Source organism: Sceloporus occidentalis, unplaced genomic scaffold, assembly GCF_023333645.1.
Source record: "Sceloporus occidentalis isolate IW3139 unplaced genomic scaffold, rSceOcc1.0.p SCAF_2, whole genome shotgun sequence".
Lineage (NCBI taxonomy): Eukaryota > Metazoa > Chordata > Lepidosauria > Squamata > Phrynosomatidae > Sceloporus > Sceloporus occidentalis.
Window position 1 is genome coordinate 167,113,010 of NW_028316982.1, and position 16,866 is coordinate 167,129,875.

At 39.6% G+C, this 16,866-nt stretch overlaps 2 protein-coding genes across 4 annotated transcripts in view; one reads left to right on the plus strand and one right to left on the minus strand.

The window, feature by feature from the left end:
• Nucleotides 1-4,880, plus strand: part of LOC149319256 (four and a half LIM domains protein 2) — a 39,130-nt gene extending 34,250 nt beyond the window's left edge. For all 3 annotated transcript variants that reach the window (XM_089511386.1, XM_089511385.1, XM_089511388.1), the window contains 3 exons: nucleotides 1,979-2,148; nucleotides 2,605-2,791; nucleotides 3,978-4,880. In XM_089511386.1, coding sequence (XP_089367512.1) covers nucleotides 1,979-2,148; nucleotides 2,605-2,791; nucleotides 3,978-4,129 — 509 coding nt within the window. In that variant the 3' untranslated portion in view covers nucleotides 4,130-4,880. The remainder of the gene's footprint in view (nucleotides 1-1,978; nucleotides 2,149-2,604; nucleotides 2,792-3,977) is intronic.
• A 2,123-nt stretch (nucleotides 4,881-7,003) lies between these two features.
• Nucleotides 7,004-16,866, minus strand: TSLIG2 (tRNA splicing ligase complex subunit 2). The gene is made up of 4 exons (XM_089511389.1): nucleotides 16,635-16,866; nucleotides 14,284-14,450; nucleotides 11,313-11,679; nucleotides 7,004-9,344 (listed from the first exon to the last, which is right to left on the minus strand). Exons 1-4 carry the CDS (start codon nucleotides 16,773-16,775, stop codon nucleotides 9,288-9,290), a joined length of 732 nt encoding a protein of 243 aa, XP_089367515.1. The 5' UTR covers nucleotides 16,776-16,866; the 3' UTR covers nucleotides 7,004-9,287.

Genomic DNA, 16,866 nt, shown 5'->3' on the forward strand with positions numbered 1-16,866 from the left:
CTGAATACTGGAGGTTTGATTGTTTATACTATTGCCTCATTTTCAAATTTGTTCTCTCAAAAAGCTAGCTGCCCTTCAACTTCCTGGATCATGAATTCAAAGCCCAATTAAACCTGCTTTGATTTCTGTTGTTGAACATAATGAAATAGCTCAGGAATATCTTTATACTAGGTGAGCCAGAAGACAGAGATGAAAATTAACCAAAAAGAAGAAAGAAAAAAGTTTGCAACTCTTATGAGTCAGGATGTCCGTGTGTAATCAGCTGATGATCACTGGCAATTAAAAAAAAACCTTTTTGAATTGCCTCTCATGTCACTTATTCTCAAATTAATTTTTATGCTTGATGAGCCATGACATTAAAATTGGAGAAGTTCTGGTTAGAAGACAGGAAAATATAAACCACAATTATACAACGATGACCAGAATCCATTATGCTGTTGTGGATGATGTAAGAACCTTTCCTACCTTCATCTTACCCCACGTCATATGAAAGAAAATGTCCCTAGATTGCATGTTTGTTTTTTTATAGCACATACTGGGGGGAAAACAGGGGTCTTTTCTTCTTTCCTGGCCTCCAGAAACCTTTCCTTTGCTATTGTACTTTTGTCATCCTTGGCTATATTTTTCTTTTCTGTTGCCCCTGTTATCCCAATATATGGGAGATATCTGTGGAAACCACTCAGGCTTCAAGTCTGAATTTCCCATCCTACATTTAAAGACCTTTTAAGCTATTATATACTTGCAAGAGTTCCTGGGATAAGGGCTCATATTAATTCAGAAGGCAGAAGACACATTTTTTTCTGCAGTGTAGAGACACCCACAAATATTACAGTGTGACACCACTTTAACTGCCTTGATTCAATGCTATGGAATTCTGGGATTTGCAGTTTTGTGAGATATTTAGCCTTCCCTGTCAGTGTGCCCTGGTGCTACCACCAAACTACAAATCCCAGAATTCCATAGCATAGACCCATGGGAGTTAATGTGATCGCAAACTGCTTCATTTCTCCAATATGGCACCAGCCTCATATACTGGGGTAAGTGTCCATTGTAAGTGTCATGGCTCTATCCTATGGAATCTTGGGAGTTGAATGAGAAAGCAGTCTTTTTGGTGACCTGCCTAAACTGATCAGTGTTAGGAAATGCTCTATGCTTTTTGGACAGAGTGCAATCTCCTCAAAACTCTATGGAAACACAAGAGGACAAACCTCAATGGAGGCTCGGTACTGATCTAAGGATGATGCCAAATATCACACTCAGAATTCAGGTTCATTTCCAACAAGTGTACCTGTCATTAACCCAAAAGAATTAAATGAGGACAATAATGCAATTTGATCATTTTAGACTCTGGACTGAATGCTCTGGCTGTGTTGGAGGGTGCTCTTTAGGTGGCTATGTGCATTACCCTACTTATTTTTAAATGTAAAACCAATTTATTGACTTGGAGGCTACATTGGGCTAATTTTGCTAAGTAGGGTTCAGGACCTCTATTCCCAAACTCCTGACTGGCAGGATCACTAAAGATAAAAAGAATAAAAGAAAACCCAGATGTAAGGAAAAGTGTGCTTCACCCAGAGGAGTGCCCACTACTAAATGTTAGTGAGAGGCCACTGCAAACAAAACACCCAAGCAATCATTTTAATTCACCCTTGTCCTGGCTCTCTTGTGAATGGTTACTCAAGAACTGAATGGGTAATGGAACTGAACTATGTATGTTATGGGTTAGGATGGCCCAGGATGTAAGACAAATAACGGTTCACTGATAATCCCAACTCCAAAGCCTAGAAAATTTACTTTTGGGGACTGCATCTCTGGGAGCTGTGGTTAAAAAAAGAAGCAGGAGCTCTAACCCCAGCTTCTGTCAAATGTATGTACTGCTTCTCCTAGAAAGCTAACTGGAAGTGGAACACAAATTACTACTTCCCTTTTTATGAGAATGCTTTGAACCAGACTTTCAACATTATGATCTCCCTCACAGGTACACGCAAGATGGAATACAAAGGAAATAGTTGGCATGAGACCTGCTTTATCTGCCATCGGTGTCAACAGCCCATTGGAACAAAGAGTTTCATCCCCAAAGACAATCAAAATTTCTGTGTGCCCTGCTATGAGAAGCAGTTTGCTATGCAGTGTGTCCAGTGCAAGAAGGTATTGTTTGATTATTTTGTGGCAGTCATCTCGTGATGCCAATGTGGGGCTCTATTAAAGCATAAGAAACTCATGTCTACTCCCACTTTGACAATCTCATAAACCTAGTGTTGTGATGATTGGCGGTAAAGGGAAACTTGTTTACAGATTGGGGTAACAAAGTGTAGGCTGTGGGCCACATATAGCCACACACACACCCCGGCATTCTCCACACCAGGACTGTTCTGGATACACTGATGTGCCTCCAATGCCCACCCCCTCAAAAAAGAATCAATTTCTGCTTTTGAATTAAAACTTGGCCAGCTATATTTTAATTTAAAAGCGCTACTCCTGGAGGCTTCCAGGAGCAGAAATTGATTGTCTCCAAGAAGAGAGAAACGGTGTGAAAATGAAGGACATATTGTACACAAGCAGCAACCTCTTTTCTCTATTTCTTTTTAAAATACAATTAAACAGCCAATCACTACAGGAGGAATTACTTACCGGGAGCAACCATGGCACAAAGAGTGCTTTGTATGTACTGGATGCAAAAAACAGCTGTCTGGACAACGTTTTACTTCCCGGGATGAGTTTGCATACTGCCTGAACTGTTATTGCAACCTCTATGCCAAGAAGTGTGCAGGATGCACTAATCCAATAAGTGGTAAGTATCTTCCAGTCATTTTCTTTGAAAAGAGAAAGGATCATGTAATGAGCATCACAAAAAATTATAATAAATCAGATCAGCATAGAGTGCAAGATGCAAAAAAAAAATCACAAACAGTTTTGGCATTGTTTATCGTTATGAAAGCAAGGACTTGAGATTGGTCACTTAATGATTAAGTCATAGTCAAAAGAGTCTCACTCAGCAATAAGGCAGAAGAATAGTGTAATAATTAAGAAATGCAAAAACACTCATTTTTTTATTATTTTAAAAACCTAAGGCATTCTAAATTTGGGTTGACTTCAAAATAACCAGGTGAAAAGGAAATAGTTACTGGTGCCGTTCGACAAATGCTAGTGAAAGAGCTTGCAAAGATTTGATCACAAAATTACTCCTCATGCCAGAGATCACTCATGGAAAGGGTGCTGGCAATGGCAGTCAGCTACAGGAATAGGACCCTGTTGATTGCAGTGGCTGCTGCCTGGTAAGTGGGGAATGGAGGACTGTCATGGTCCCTACACAACTGTTGTAATGTACAGACTACTCCATTCCTCGAACGTCAAGCCTTCAGTAGTTTCAGAAAAGCTTTATTCAGTAAGTAGAGTAGATCACAGCTCACAGTTATCAGGAGTGAATAATTTTTTCAGTTACATAGTAAACTTAGAGTTCAACCAATTCATCCATTACAAAAGCCTTCATCCCATTTGTCAGCTTCTCAAAACATACTGTCTTCCCCGTGCTCACCCCTCCTTCTTCCCTTTCTTGACCCATTTCATACTACAGCTTCCCACAAGAAAGACCTTTGTAATCTACAGCTTATACTCTCCACAAATCAGCTCATTATACCTGGCCACTACTGATGCACAATCTTTTCTTTTCCTAAAGTCACCAGTAGGATAGTATAACATATCATCCCACATTAACATACATCTGCCCAAGCATAGCAACTAAGCATGGCAGGACCATGATCCTGACAGCCCCTCAACAAGGAGCTGCCTAGGGATTGTGAATACATAAAAGTCATGAATGCATACATCTAGGATACACATTCATAATCATCATAGAGGATCTCACACACTTAAGATCATAGAATTTCTTCATCAACCAAAAATGATGTATTTGTCCAAAATGGCTTCACATGGATATATACCATGATTTCTCCTAATGACTTATTTTGCTTTTTCAGGACTGGGAGGCACCAAATATATCTCCTTTGAGGAACGCCAATGGCACAATGACTGCTTCAATTGTAAGAAATGTTCCTTGTCATTAGTGGGCCGTGGTTTCCTCACAGAAAGGGATGACATCCTGTGTCCTGAGTGTGGGAAAGACATTTAGAAGTAGTTTTAAATAGCTGTTCATACAAATGCATATATTTTCCAAAATGAGTAATGATGTGTATGGCTTTTGATCAGATGTGAAAAATGTGATGTCTTGTTGTTACAGCAATTTACTATATATACTAATAAGTTAACTTTTCCCCCCTAGATGTTAGTAATGCATTGGAGAAGGAGAAGGAACAAAAGGGAAGGTGATTTTGACACTAGCTGTTAGGTAATAAATGTCATTCAGAATCACTTGTGAGCTATTCAGACAATATCCATATATATTTCTTTTTAGCAGATGGGTGCAGTGCAAAACTAATATACTTTTCAAAATGGGGCTTCCCAACAGATTACCATGACCACTGTTTAGCTAGAGCAAAAAAATCATTATTTCTTATGTCTCATGGCAGATGTGAAGGGGATTATATGTAGGAAATACATAGAACGTTTTGTGTCTCATGCCTTAAAATGAGAGATTAAGGCTGCTACTCTGAGTGTTGTTACATTGGAATAACTCTCACTCAGTTCTGTGGGATTGTCTCTGAATAAATCATACACAGGATCAGATTGTATGAAATTTAAATGGAACACAATATTACACAGTATTGAAAGATCAGTGCACAAAGTACATTTTTAGTTTTTGGTACTTCTTTTGAAATTTCATTTCACCGTGTATTTTATGAAGAAAATGCATTTCTAACAAGTCTACTGTGTTTTGGTGAATGTTGATGTTTTAAAATTTACTTCTAATAAATATTAGCATTTATGGGAAATCTTGTGTATACATCTTTTGTTTACATATGTTGAATCCATGCAGACAGCAGAGAATACCCCACACCTTTTCATATGAAAAGGAAAAAAAGTAGTAACCTCATGTTTTATATTTCTAGCAAACATATTTCTTAAGGAAGTTGCTGATCACATATAATACAGGTATACCACAGTTACCAAACTAGGTATGTTCCTGGAGATTACACCTCTAACAGAAAACTTGGAGCCAGAGGCAGAAATAACATGGAAAGAAAAGGGATAGGCTTCAGCACCAGAAAAAACAAGTGAACTTTTTATCTAAAGCTAACATGTACGTGTGCTATGTGACAACCAGGTCAGATATGTCTTGAATAAGTAAACAAAAGCATTTTAAACCTTCTAGAGATCACCTGAAAGCTTTTTCCAAAATTCATCCAGGGTTAATCATATTTTCACCAGTTTCCACTTTTCTTCTGATTTATATTTTCGTAGCCAAACTTGCTGTGTGCTTTCAAGTCATTTCCAACTCATGACAATCCTAAGGTGAGCCTATCATGGTGTTTTCTGGGCAAGATTTTCTCAGAGGTTTGCCATTGCCTTCCCCTGAGGCTGAGAGTATGTAACTTGCCCAAGGTCACCCAGTGGGTTTAAACATGCTGGGTGAAGCTGGTGAGCCAGCATTCTCTGCTCTCCTCTTTTCCATCTGTTTTGCAGGTCACACATGTTCAATAAAGATTTCTGACGACAGCTGCTGTTTCATCTTGCCTGTTGTAGACAGGCACACAGAGTTACATCAGAATCCGCTAGAGCAAAACCCCATTCTTTCCCAGGTCAAGTTTTATTGCACTATTTACTGCTATTATGCTACTGCATACACCAGGGTAGGGGAGTGGTTTGAGCATTGGACTCAGATCCTGGAGAGGAAGGATCAATTCTTCACTCAGCCATGGAAACCTACTGGGTGACCCTGGATGAGTCGCACATTCTCAGCCCCGGAAGATAGGTTTGCCTCAGGATTACCATTAAGTCAGCAATTATTTGAAAGCACATGACAACACAACAACATGCTACTGCAACCTGGCACTAAAAGTCTGCCTTTTCCCCACCCTCTATCTAATGACAGTGCTGCTAACAAGTCTGCCAGATGGACAGAGGACAAAGAGAAAAGGTGTAATTGTAAAAAAAAAAAAAAAAAACCCTTTGTAAAAAGGAGCCTCATCAGAAGCTTGGGATGTGTCTACACTGCAGGAATAATGTAGTTTGACACCACTTTAATTGCCATGGCTCAATGATATGGAATCCTGGGAATTGTAGTTTTGTGAAACATTTAGCCTTCTGTCAATGCTCTAGTGCTAATCCCAGGATTCCATAGCATTGAGCCATAGCAGTTTGTCACTTGTTAATGGGGATGGAAAGAATATTCATTATTATGAATTCCCAAATGAAAAAAAGAAAACAAAAACAGATTCACTGACTATCTGGAAACCCCATCATGAAGAAGATCAGACCAGTCAGAATCGTATACAATTTTCTCCCCATATTTGAACATCCTAAAGTGTTGGGGAGGGATTATTTTGTGTAGAAAATTACATGGAAATTTTACACAGAAAACAAGATTTTTGTGCAAACATGTATTTCTCAGTACAACTATAAAATAGCTGTGGTTGCAAGATATAAAATAGCTTTGGTTGCAAGCTGCTAGGCCACACTATTTCAGGGCCTTTCCTGTACATTTTTTTTCATGCTGGCATCTAGCAGTTCCATTTTTGGCTTTCTTCAAGCAATATGAAATATTTCATACCATTTTAAGTAGCTGATACATGTAGAAGTTATATTTTTGACTGTCTGTGTACTTTTAACACTTACAAAGGATGTAACCTTTTTCCAAGTGCTGCAGAGATACTGAGAGATAGCAGCCAAATCCCCATTTGTAAAGATGTTCTGGCTCTGGATGAGCTATTATCATGGACTAATTCATTAGACAAGTCAATCTATTAAAGAAAGCCAACCTCTAATTGCTTCACCAAATAGCCCCTCATTAAAAGTGATCATGTGAACATGTATGTGCTTTTGGTTCCAGCAACAGCTCTGTTCCCCAACAAATATCATGTTAGGGACCACAAACAATAGTCCTTCAACAACAGCCCAGCTTTTAATCCCAAAGGAATGGCTAAATAAGTCATTACCTGCCAGAAGGAAAACTACAAGAAGTGAATCAGTCTAGCCTTCCTTGGAAGGGTGATCCAAAATCTAGGAGTGACTACCAAGAAAGACCTCTTTCGTCCTCACTAAATGTGCCTCTGAAAATGGTGAGATAGAAAGATGCCCTCAGAAGATCTGAGGAAGTTCATGATGGAAAATAATTTGAAAGAGCTATAATAAACAAATAATCAGAGCTCAAAGTTTTATCAGACTTTACAGTCTTAAGTAGCACTTTGATTTGTATCTAGAATTAGATGGGTAATCGTTGGAGCTATCAACACAGAAGTTACATATTCTCTATACAGTCTGAGTTAACTATCATACTGATCAGTGATCAAAGGTAATCCTCACAGAAGTGCACACAGAAGTGCCTGAGAGGTAACAATGGCAGGTGGAATCCAGATTACATATATCCCAAAACTGGCACAGTTGGAGTTCTACCTTTAGCTTTGCCAGTTCAGTCCTGGCCACAATTGATATGTGGTCATCCAGGTTCAAAGCTGACCCCAGAAATGAACCTGAATTCCTGGTTTGCAAGCACTTACCCAGAAAAAACATACGTACACAATCAGTCTCACACAGCAGATAAAACTGAAACATATAGCAGGTCCACACAACTTGAGAGATCACTTTTAATTCAATTTATTTAAACCAAATAAGGCTAATAGAAAGACAGTTGTTCAGATACAAAACACACAACATTAAAATGTGCTGTACTAAAGTCAAAACCTGCACACGTATTCAGGAAGAGCCAAACACTGCAAACACACCATACTTACATCTTATGATCTAATGGAAGTTGTACACATACCGTGCGATCCTAAGCATGTCTACTCAGAAGCAAGTCCTATTAACTTCAGTGGCACTTGCTCTAAGGTAGACAAGTGTGGTCTCTATCTCTCATTAGTTTACATTAGAAACAAGTGCGTAGTATATACTTACCTGTCCCATTGAAATCCCTGAAGCAATGTGCTCAATACTGGCTGCATTGCTCATTGCTCCCAGCAAGGTGGACAATTCTTACTACAACTGAATTGCATTTTAAAATGGCTGCATATTAACAATTCTAAAAATTTTAAAGTTTTGGAACTAAGTTAATAAGCTGCTCCACTGAGATGCTGCCAGTATCTTCAAGGCATCTAAGTAAACAAAAATTCCTTTTGTGCATAGGACTCAATATTATTTTGTGTACAGGAGTGTGATTCAAACATTTATACTCAATGTGCATGGGCTTCACATGAGCCAAAGGAGAATCCATATGCTTCCAAACAAACCTGCCATGTTCACATACACAAAGAAGGCAAGACTTTTTTTTCTTTGCAAACTTTCATTCCCTTTTGCCTGATGTATAGTTAATTAACACCAATTTTTAACTGCCCAAATAAGTGTGAGTTTTCCTCCTAAAGTTTAGCAGGCATTCAGTAAGCAGTCAAATAAGGTCTTCCACAAATGTACAAGCATTTTGTCAAAAATACTTAAGTACTTGTATAAAAGCAGAACATTTGTTTATGCGCTACTTTTCTCTTAAATCCTTTCTATACACAATCTATTAGTGTGCGTCCATCTCTGTATCTCCAAAGACAACAAAAAAACTATTTATCTTCAATTATAACAGGAACTTCAATTTGAAGCAAAGACACCACACAGTTCAGCCTTTCCCCTCTGCTACTTCTGTAAATGGTAATAACAGCCTTACAGCAAGGCTGAAAAAGTCCAGCTATCTTTGAAATACTTGGTACCTGCTCCCTAGGATCTGAATATTTTTAGCCATGCCAACAAACTATTTTGTGGGGAAACTATTTGATAATCATGAGAAATCTAGCAGAATGGAGAAGCACAGTCTTCCATTGCAGCTAGATACACTTGTACAGGGATTTGTATTTACTGAACAAATCAACAGTTGAACATGAATAGTGATAAACTCACATGGATTTTCTTGATCAGGTCATGCAAAGGCTGAACTACAGTATACTAGAGGATTCCAAAGGTAAGGTGGTAGAACAGTTTTGTTCCACTAAAATCAATTATCAAAAGGGCAAGAAAGTGCAATACCAGAAATGCTCTCTTCAGGTGATGGGTTAAAATACAGTGCCCAATTCATACTGTAGGTTTACTAACATTATGAAGAATCCACTGCAATCTGTGATGCTGTTCAATACAACTTGTCTGTTCTGAAGTGAAGACTAAAACGTTATTTACATTTCCAGCACCTTGTGCATTCATGGCCATGTTACAGGCTGGATCTTCTTCTTTGATTCGGTAGGCTTTAGGTCATTCTGAGGAGAAGAAAGAAATAATGTTAGATTTGCTCTATTAAAACATTTAAACTACCATGGCATAACATCTGAAGCATGATTTATGTTGCCATCTAGTGTTAGAAGTAAAATATAGACACAAAAATATGAGACCATAAAAAAGGAAAGCACAAAAAAACTCAGACAATTCATTTCCTAATATAAGGATCAAAATGTTCTTGTAAAAATTAGTCTAAACTCAAAGTTGAAACTGTGCAACCATCCAGATGTTGTTCAGATGGCAACTTCCAGCAGGCCTAGCCAGTGCAGCCATGGTGAGAAATGCTGGAAGTTAAGGGTGACCAGATGTTCTCCTTTTCTTAGACATTTCCTATATTTCAACCTTTTGTCCAGGAGGAATGCCAAAATATCCTCCATTTTGAGCATAGCTAAGAAGCCTATTGAGTAACACAACATTTACATTACCCTTTGAGAAATTTGTCTACTTGGCAGCTTGCCCCCACTGCATATAGGAGGATAGGTTGGATCCTTATAAAATTTCTTTCTCCTGGGGGAGCAGACAAGACTTGACACCAGGGGCAGGTTTGTTTCTCAGAGGGGAAAAGGACAGCAAATGTGTTAGCAATGGGCTGCTTGAGGACACAATGCAAATGTTGAATGAGCCCCCCCCCCCCTTAATTTCAGCCCAGTTAACAAATGAAAGGAATAATTTAAATGTAGGTTCCACCAAAGGTTTGTTGCTAGTAAAGTACAATTTTAAGCATTTGTCTAGCTCAGAGTTCTAAAAGTATACTGTGAGCCAACAAGGCATTTTAACAAGATAAATTCATCATAAAAATACAGTTAGGTACATAATAAAATACAGATAGTAATATTGTTGTAAATAAACCATATGAGATGAATTTATATTTATATGAGTGTTTTTAGCTTTTATTTTAGAAAGGCTACATTTTTTCTTGAATGTCCTCCAATTTTGCGGTGCCTTGTCCTCCTTTGTGATTATGACATCTGGTCACACTGTGCAAACTGCAGTTTGACAGTCTTTGGAGGGCTACATATTTTGTACCCCTGGTCTGATTGTTAACCTCAATCTGAGTAGTCCCAATGAGGTAAGTGTTGGCTTGTCATTAACTGGGATATTGTAGTTGGGACTAACAATTGGCTTTAGGCCTTTTGATAGTGTATTGGAAATGTTGGCTTGGGTTTTAAGTCTGTGGAAGGAAGTTCAGAGAAGGATTGTTTCCTCACTCACTGAGGCTTCTGTGTGTGCATTATAAAAAGCTTCTTTGGAGAATCAAGAGAACTCTCTGGAGTAATGTAGAATAGGCTTCAGGAAATCCTAGAGAGGGGAAGGATCTCCCCAAACACAGATCCACCTGAATTGAGATGGATCCCCGCTTCCAGCAGCACTCTCCACGTCTTACTCAGAAAAGACTTTTTGAGAATGTAGGTGGCTACGTGAGTGATGGTACTGATTTTATTCCATTAACTTTGTTGAGTTATTTTAGGATATCTTTGTTGGATATATTAGGATCCAAGCTCCTAATAGCTAGATGAAAAGGAGAGGAAACACAAAATGGATAACTGCAAGTAAATGTTTGATGTAATATATCATGTTCACTATATTGTATTCTAAAACTTATTCCTTATCAAATTTATCTTCCCAAAAATGTAGGCATTTTTTTAAAAAAAACCAAAGATAAAATGAAGCTAAAAAAATTTCCTAAAAAATATTTCCCTGGCATTTCAAATAGTCTGGAATAAGGAAATTTAGAGGGCAAAGCTCATTAACTGTTATATACCCATTTTTAACAATAATAAAATTGTGTAAGCATAAAAGTTATGGTGACATTAACAATCAATGCATAAAGTGCTAGTGATCTCCTATAAGGCGGCAGAAATAATTCATTACAGTTATAAATCGCACATGTAAGATAAGAGATGACCATGTTAAAGGGAACAATTGCAAATTACTGAGAGTACACTTACTGATGCATCTGATTCTTCTTTTGGAGCAGCTCTCTTTAATTTTACAACAGTAGTTCCTGTTATAGGCACTGATGGTGGGGACTTCTGACCCAAAGTCATACTGTTATTTATCCTAATATTGTTCTGTTTAGTTTCATTAACCCTAGATTCCACTTTAAAGTCCGATGAATGAGAGGAAGCAGACATAGACGCAGAAGAATTTGAAGGAACAGACAGTCTCCTGCAAGTCGTACTCGTACTTCCAGCTGCAAATTTTAAACCATCAACAGCCCCATTTTCTGTCTTCCTAACCTTTATACTTGTACTTGTTGAGCTACCATCAAACACTATGAGTGGTCGTTTCCTTAGATTTTCTACAGTAGCAATGCTGGCAAAAAAACAAAAACAAAACAGTCATGTATCATTCTTAGAAACAGATTATAGATACAAACAAAATCACAATGAAAATTTACACTATCCTAACAATACTTCGTGGAAGCATGCACAACTTTCATGATTTTTTTTCCAGGTTACTGTGCTTGCATCAGTATCACAAGATACTTCAAGTAACAAGAAATGTGTCTGGATATCCTCAGAGGGCACAATTAATTAATACATTAAGAATTATGAAACTATTATACTAAACATATTCAAGCCAGTCACAGTCTAACTTAACTAGGGCCCTGTGCAGACCGGTCTTAAAGGCTAGCTTGGGGGTGGAGCTGGGGTGTAGCGACCATATGACACATGCCCTGACTCTGCCCCCAGGCCATCTTGATGCCATGCACTGCTCCACATGGCGTGCAGCATCACAGTGCTCCTCTGGCGCTGCATCTGCACGATGCAGTGTCGAATGAGCACAATAAAGCCACAGCATTGCAGCTACTGCACCCTGCAAAGGCCAGATTGGGGCAACAGCATGCGGTTGCCACGGCCCCGATCCGGCAAAAATGGAGGCAGCTGCAGGCCACCCCTTAGGGACGGGCTGCACAACCCCTAAGTTCTACAGTTTTAAACAAAAAATTACAGCTTTAAACAAAAGGTGCCTTCAGATCTTTCTTTTCAGCTACAGCATGAGTCCATTATGATATTACATATAGTGGGCCTTCCACATTCGCTGGGGTTAGGAGCACAGGAGCCCCATAAAAATAATACAAATAAAAAAGCACAATTTATTTTACCTGAGAGAACATCTCTCTAGGAATCTCTAGGTCCTCCTGTGCTACTCTCTGGTCAGCATCTGTCAGACACTGACCACAGAATTGCAAAGGAGGATGCAGAAATGCCTAGAGAAGTGTTCTCTCTAGGAACCTCTAGGTCCTCCAGCACAACTTCTGGCAGATGTTGATCAGAGAGTCATGCTGGAAGGTCTAGAGATTTCTTGAGAGAATATACTAATCAGATCCGTGAATAATCAAATCCCCAAAAGTCAAAGCCACAAATATGGAAGGCCGACTGTTCTTGATTTCCAAGCCATGCTTGTGATAATAGTCTCAGATCCCCCAAAGCTGGGTATGTTGCTTCAGTAGCAGGGCTTTCTTTATTGTATTTGTGCACTTGTTTCCAACGGAAACACTATGCAATTTTTTTTTCAGGACAGAACCAAGATCAACTGGTCACACTCATTCTAAGGCCAACTAGGACCTTGCCCATTCTATTTACTACCAAGCTGGGCAGAACTACTTTGTATCTTCCTGTTAGATAAGACACAATTGTTTGGAAAAACAGAAGCATGTAGTGCACCAGACATTTTTAATGAATGTACTTGGCTACTCAGCTAGATACTCAGCTCTGCATGCCAGCAGTATACAAATCCCACTGAAAACCAGTTCCGTGCTCTTGCTATGATTTCTTCTCATTTCTGTTGCATTGGAATCCCTATATATTTGTATTCACAGGATTTGCCCTGATCAAAATATCCTGTGAATTCAAATGCAGGGAATTTCCATGGTGTTTGCCCTCTCCGTCTGCAAGGATCTTCTCAACGAGGAGAGGCAGACTGCTTGTATAAACTATTTCTGACATCACCTAAGACCATTTTTCCTCTGCACCCAGGCATATTTCTAATTCTTTTTTTTTATTGTTCACTTATGGATTAACCCTGTTTTTTAATAAATGGTTCCATTAGGTTTTTTAATCCATCGCTTTATTGGCTAGAATCTTGTATCAGCTTATACTTAACCAAATAACTTCTCCTGACGCGACCCATCAAAACATCATTCAACCCTCTGATTCATCAGCAGAATGGACTTCTTTCTCCACGTGCAGCTGATGCCTCATAAAGCAGGCTGAGAGGGAGATACGATCGTTGTGTCAAAACCATGACTGTGTAGTGGTTATGAATACGAAACAGTTACAGCTAGGTGTTTCATATTCATGACTGCTACTTATAATCATACATTTATTATTGTAGTAATTGTACAACTTCTCCTGACTTGGGCCAGGAGACATTACTTATAGTTAAGGACTCAGTTGAGTATCAGCTGATAATGTACAGGATTCCAGCCACTATCTTTAGCAATTGGTTTTACTACATTGCAACTTCATTTTGTTTCTACCATAAATTACTTGGCGAATTTTTTAAAATGAAAAGTGGTATAAAATGTTAATAAATAAAGAAGATTAATCACAATGTCAAATTTCTACTTCTTTTAATGCTTATCATAATCACCTATATGGCTTGGGACGCAACCCTATTAGATACAATAAAATAAAATCTGATTCAATTTTTTATCAGGGAGGAACAGACCACAATCATTATGATTCCCCAGTGAAAGAAAACTAGCTGAGAGGTAGAAAGAGAGAGGACTATTTGTAAAGCATGGGCTTTGCATAACATTTTCCAGGCAGAGCTGGGAAAACCTCTGGTCTGGAACCCTGGAGAGTCCAAGTCACATTAGAAAAACTGAGCTAAATAGCCTCAGCAATTTCTTACGCATCCATATTTCTGAAGGATTTCAGAATCCAAGAACTAGAAGCAAATCAGAATTACCTTTTCATGCCATGTTTCAACACCTGTTGTCCTCTTTTCTTCTCCATCTGTTTTCCCCATCTACTTTTTGGTAACTCACGCTGAGGCAGTGGTATAACATGTTGAACATAGAGATCAGTAAGGCTATCTTTACTGACTTTCACCTCATCTTCAACCGGGATATTCTTCTGTTGAAGAGAAATACAAAAATATAATCATGACTACAAGCCCTGTGCATAATTATACATTTACTTAAAATGGTGGTCTTTGGTCTACTACTGGTTTCCAGGAAATAAACACTGTAGACAATGGACACAAATATGGTGCTGGTTCTGAGCATACAAGGAGAAAAAACAATTGCAGGTTTCCCACATCAGATAGCCCAAGAAGCACTATTTTAAAGAACTGTTATGTCAACTGACATCATGCTGTTCATCTTCATTTTGCTGTTGTTGCTGTGTGTCTTCAAGTCATTTTTGGTTTACAGTAACATCAAAGTGAACCTACCACAGGCTTTCCTTGGCAAGATTTGTTCAGAGGAGGTTTGCCAGTGACCTCGTCTGAGGCTGACAGAGTGTGATTTTAAGGCACATGAAAAGTGCAAAACTTCCCAGAAGAGGGCATCTTTGCTCATGGTAACAAAAAATTATTTTAAGTTAATGTCAAATAGGTTTGTCAGCAAGGACCCAATGAGGGACATCTCCAGTCTTCAATATTCTTTCTGCAAATGTGAATTACAAATGCAACATACAAATGGACTTATATAGGCATGTGATATATTGGTACACTTTCCAGGAAAACTGATGTTCTTCATGAAATATGCAGCAACAGATGTTCGAAAGGGCCTCTATAGCGACAGGATTTGACACCTTTCCTCCCTTTCATTACTGTCTTCTCGTCTCTTCCTTTATCTGCAACTGTAGCTTCATCTGGTTATTGTAAGTAGATCTATACTGTAGAAATAATGTAGATTAACACCATTTTAAGTGCTGTAGCTATATCCTATGGCATCCTGGGATTTTTAGTTTGTACGAGGTCTTTCACCTTCTCTGCTAAAGAGCCCTGGTGCCTCACAAAACTACAAATCCCAGGATGAAGCCATGGCAGTTAAAATGGTGTCAAACTGAATTATTTCTACAATGCAGAGGTACCCTTTGTGGGTGTGCATGTATGTCTCCTGTCAAATTGTATCAACCCCATGAATTTCATACAGTTTTCTTAGGCAAGAGACCTTCAGAGATAGTTTGCCATTGCCTTCCACTGAAATCTAGCCTATAGTATGTGCTACTCCTTGGCAGTCTCCCATCCAAGAATTAACAGGCCAGACCCTACTTCAGTGGTGGGGAACCTATGGCACGTGTGCCAGAGGTGGCACTCAGAGCCTTCTCTGTGGGTACACATGCTGTTGCCCCAGAACAGAGTTTGCCAGAGTTCAATACTAGAAAGCCAGAGGGGCATGGCACTTTGCAGTAAATAAGTGGGGTTTGGGTTGCAGTTTGTGCACTCGGTCTGCAAAAGGTTCACCATCACTGCCCAACTTTATTGTTTTATTGCTACACTGTAGAAATAATGTGTGATCTTAGAACTTAAGGAGGGTTGGGCCTGGCTAATACTTGGATGGGAGACTACCACACTGGAGGGTATCTCCACCCTATATAGAAATAATTCAGTTTGACACCGGCACCATTTTAACCATCATGGCTTCATCCTGGGATTTGTAGTTTTGTGAGGTGCCAGGGCTCTTTGGCAGAGAAGGAGAAAGACCTCGTAAAAACTAAAAAAAAAAAATATCCCAGACTTCCATAGGATGGAGCTACAGCACTTAAAAGTGGTGTGTCAAACTGCACTATTTCTACAGTATATAGATCCACACACAATGACCTCACTTTAAGCACTGTGGAATCCTGGGAGTCGTAGTTTTTAACAAGGCCTTTGGCTTCGCAAAACTACACATCCCAGGGTTCTGTAAGAGGGACGATGGCAGTTCATTTTCTGTAAGAGGGGGGCCATGGCAGTTCAAAAGGGTGTGTGTGTGTGTGAGGGGGGGGTAATGTGTAAAGCTGATTTATTTCTACGGTGTATTATTATTATTTATTATGCTTTATTTATATAGCGCTGTACATTTATTTGCAGAGGCACCCCTTAAGCCAGAGGACCAGCTTTGGAGTGAGTCAAGGGAGCGACCTGAGGTAAACCTCCCTTCCCTCACAGGGCTAAGGCCTGGACTGAGCCAGAGCAGCCCCTAACGGTTTTTAGGGAGCCCCTCGCGCACCTTTGGCCACGCCCCTTTCGGCGGCGGCGGCGCGCGCGAGGGCCTACTTCAGTACACCGAACAGGCGTGCGCGCGCGCCCCCGCTCGCTCTCGCGCTCACCTGCTCCAGCGTCAGCAGCAAGAATTCCTGCGAGAGGAGCTCCGGGTGGAGCAGCAGGTCCGAGTCCACGCGCGCGCTGCTACTGTTGCTGCTGCTTCCCTCCAAGGCAGAGCTCCCTCCTCGACCCCCGAGCGCCGCCATCTTTTCGAACGCGATCCTGATTGGCTACCTAGGCATCCAATCAACCTCTCTCCCTTCTTCTCTCTTTTCTTTCCGGTTACCCATAATTCCC

What these genes read in the sequence shown, in the direction of transcription:
- TSLIG2 (XM_089511389.1), bottom strand. Translation starts at nt 16,775, where the DNA reads ATGGCGGCGCTCGGGGGTCGAGGAGGGAGCTCTGCCTTGGAGGGAAGC. An exon ending in TGCTGCTGACGCTGGAGCAG is followed by an intron (nt 14,451 to 16,634) that starts GTGAGCGCGAGA and finishes TCTCTTCAACAG; the next exon opens with AAGAATATCCCGGTTGAAGA. An exon ending in TTGAAACATGGCATGAAAAG is followed by an intron (nt 11,680 to 14,283) that starts GTAATTCTGATT and finishes TTTTTTTGCCAG; the next exon opens with CATTGCTACTGTAGAAAATC.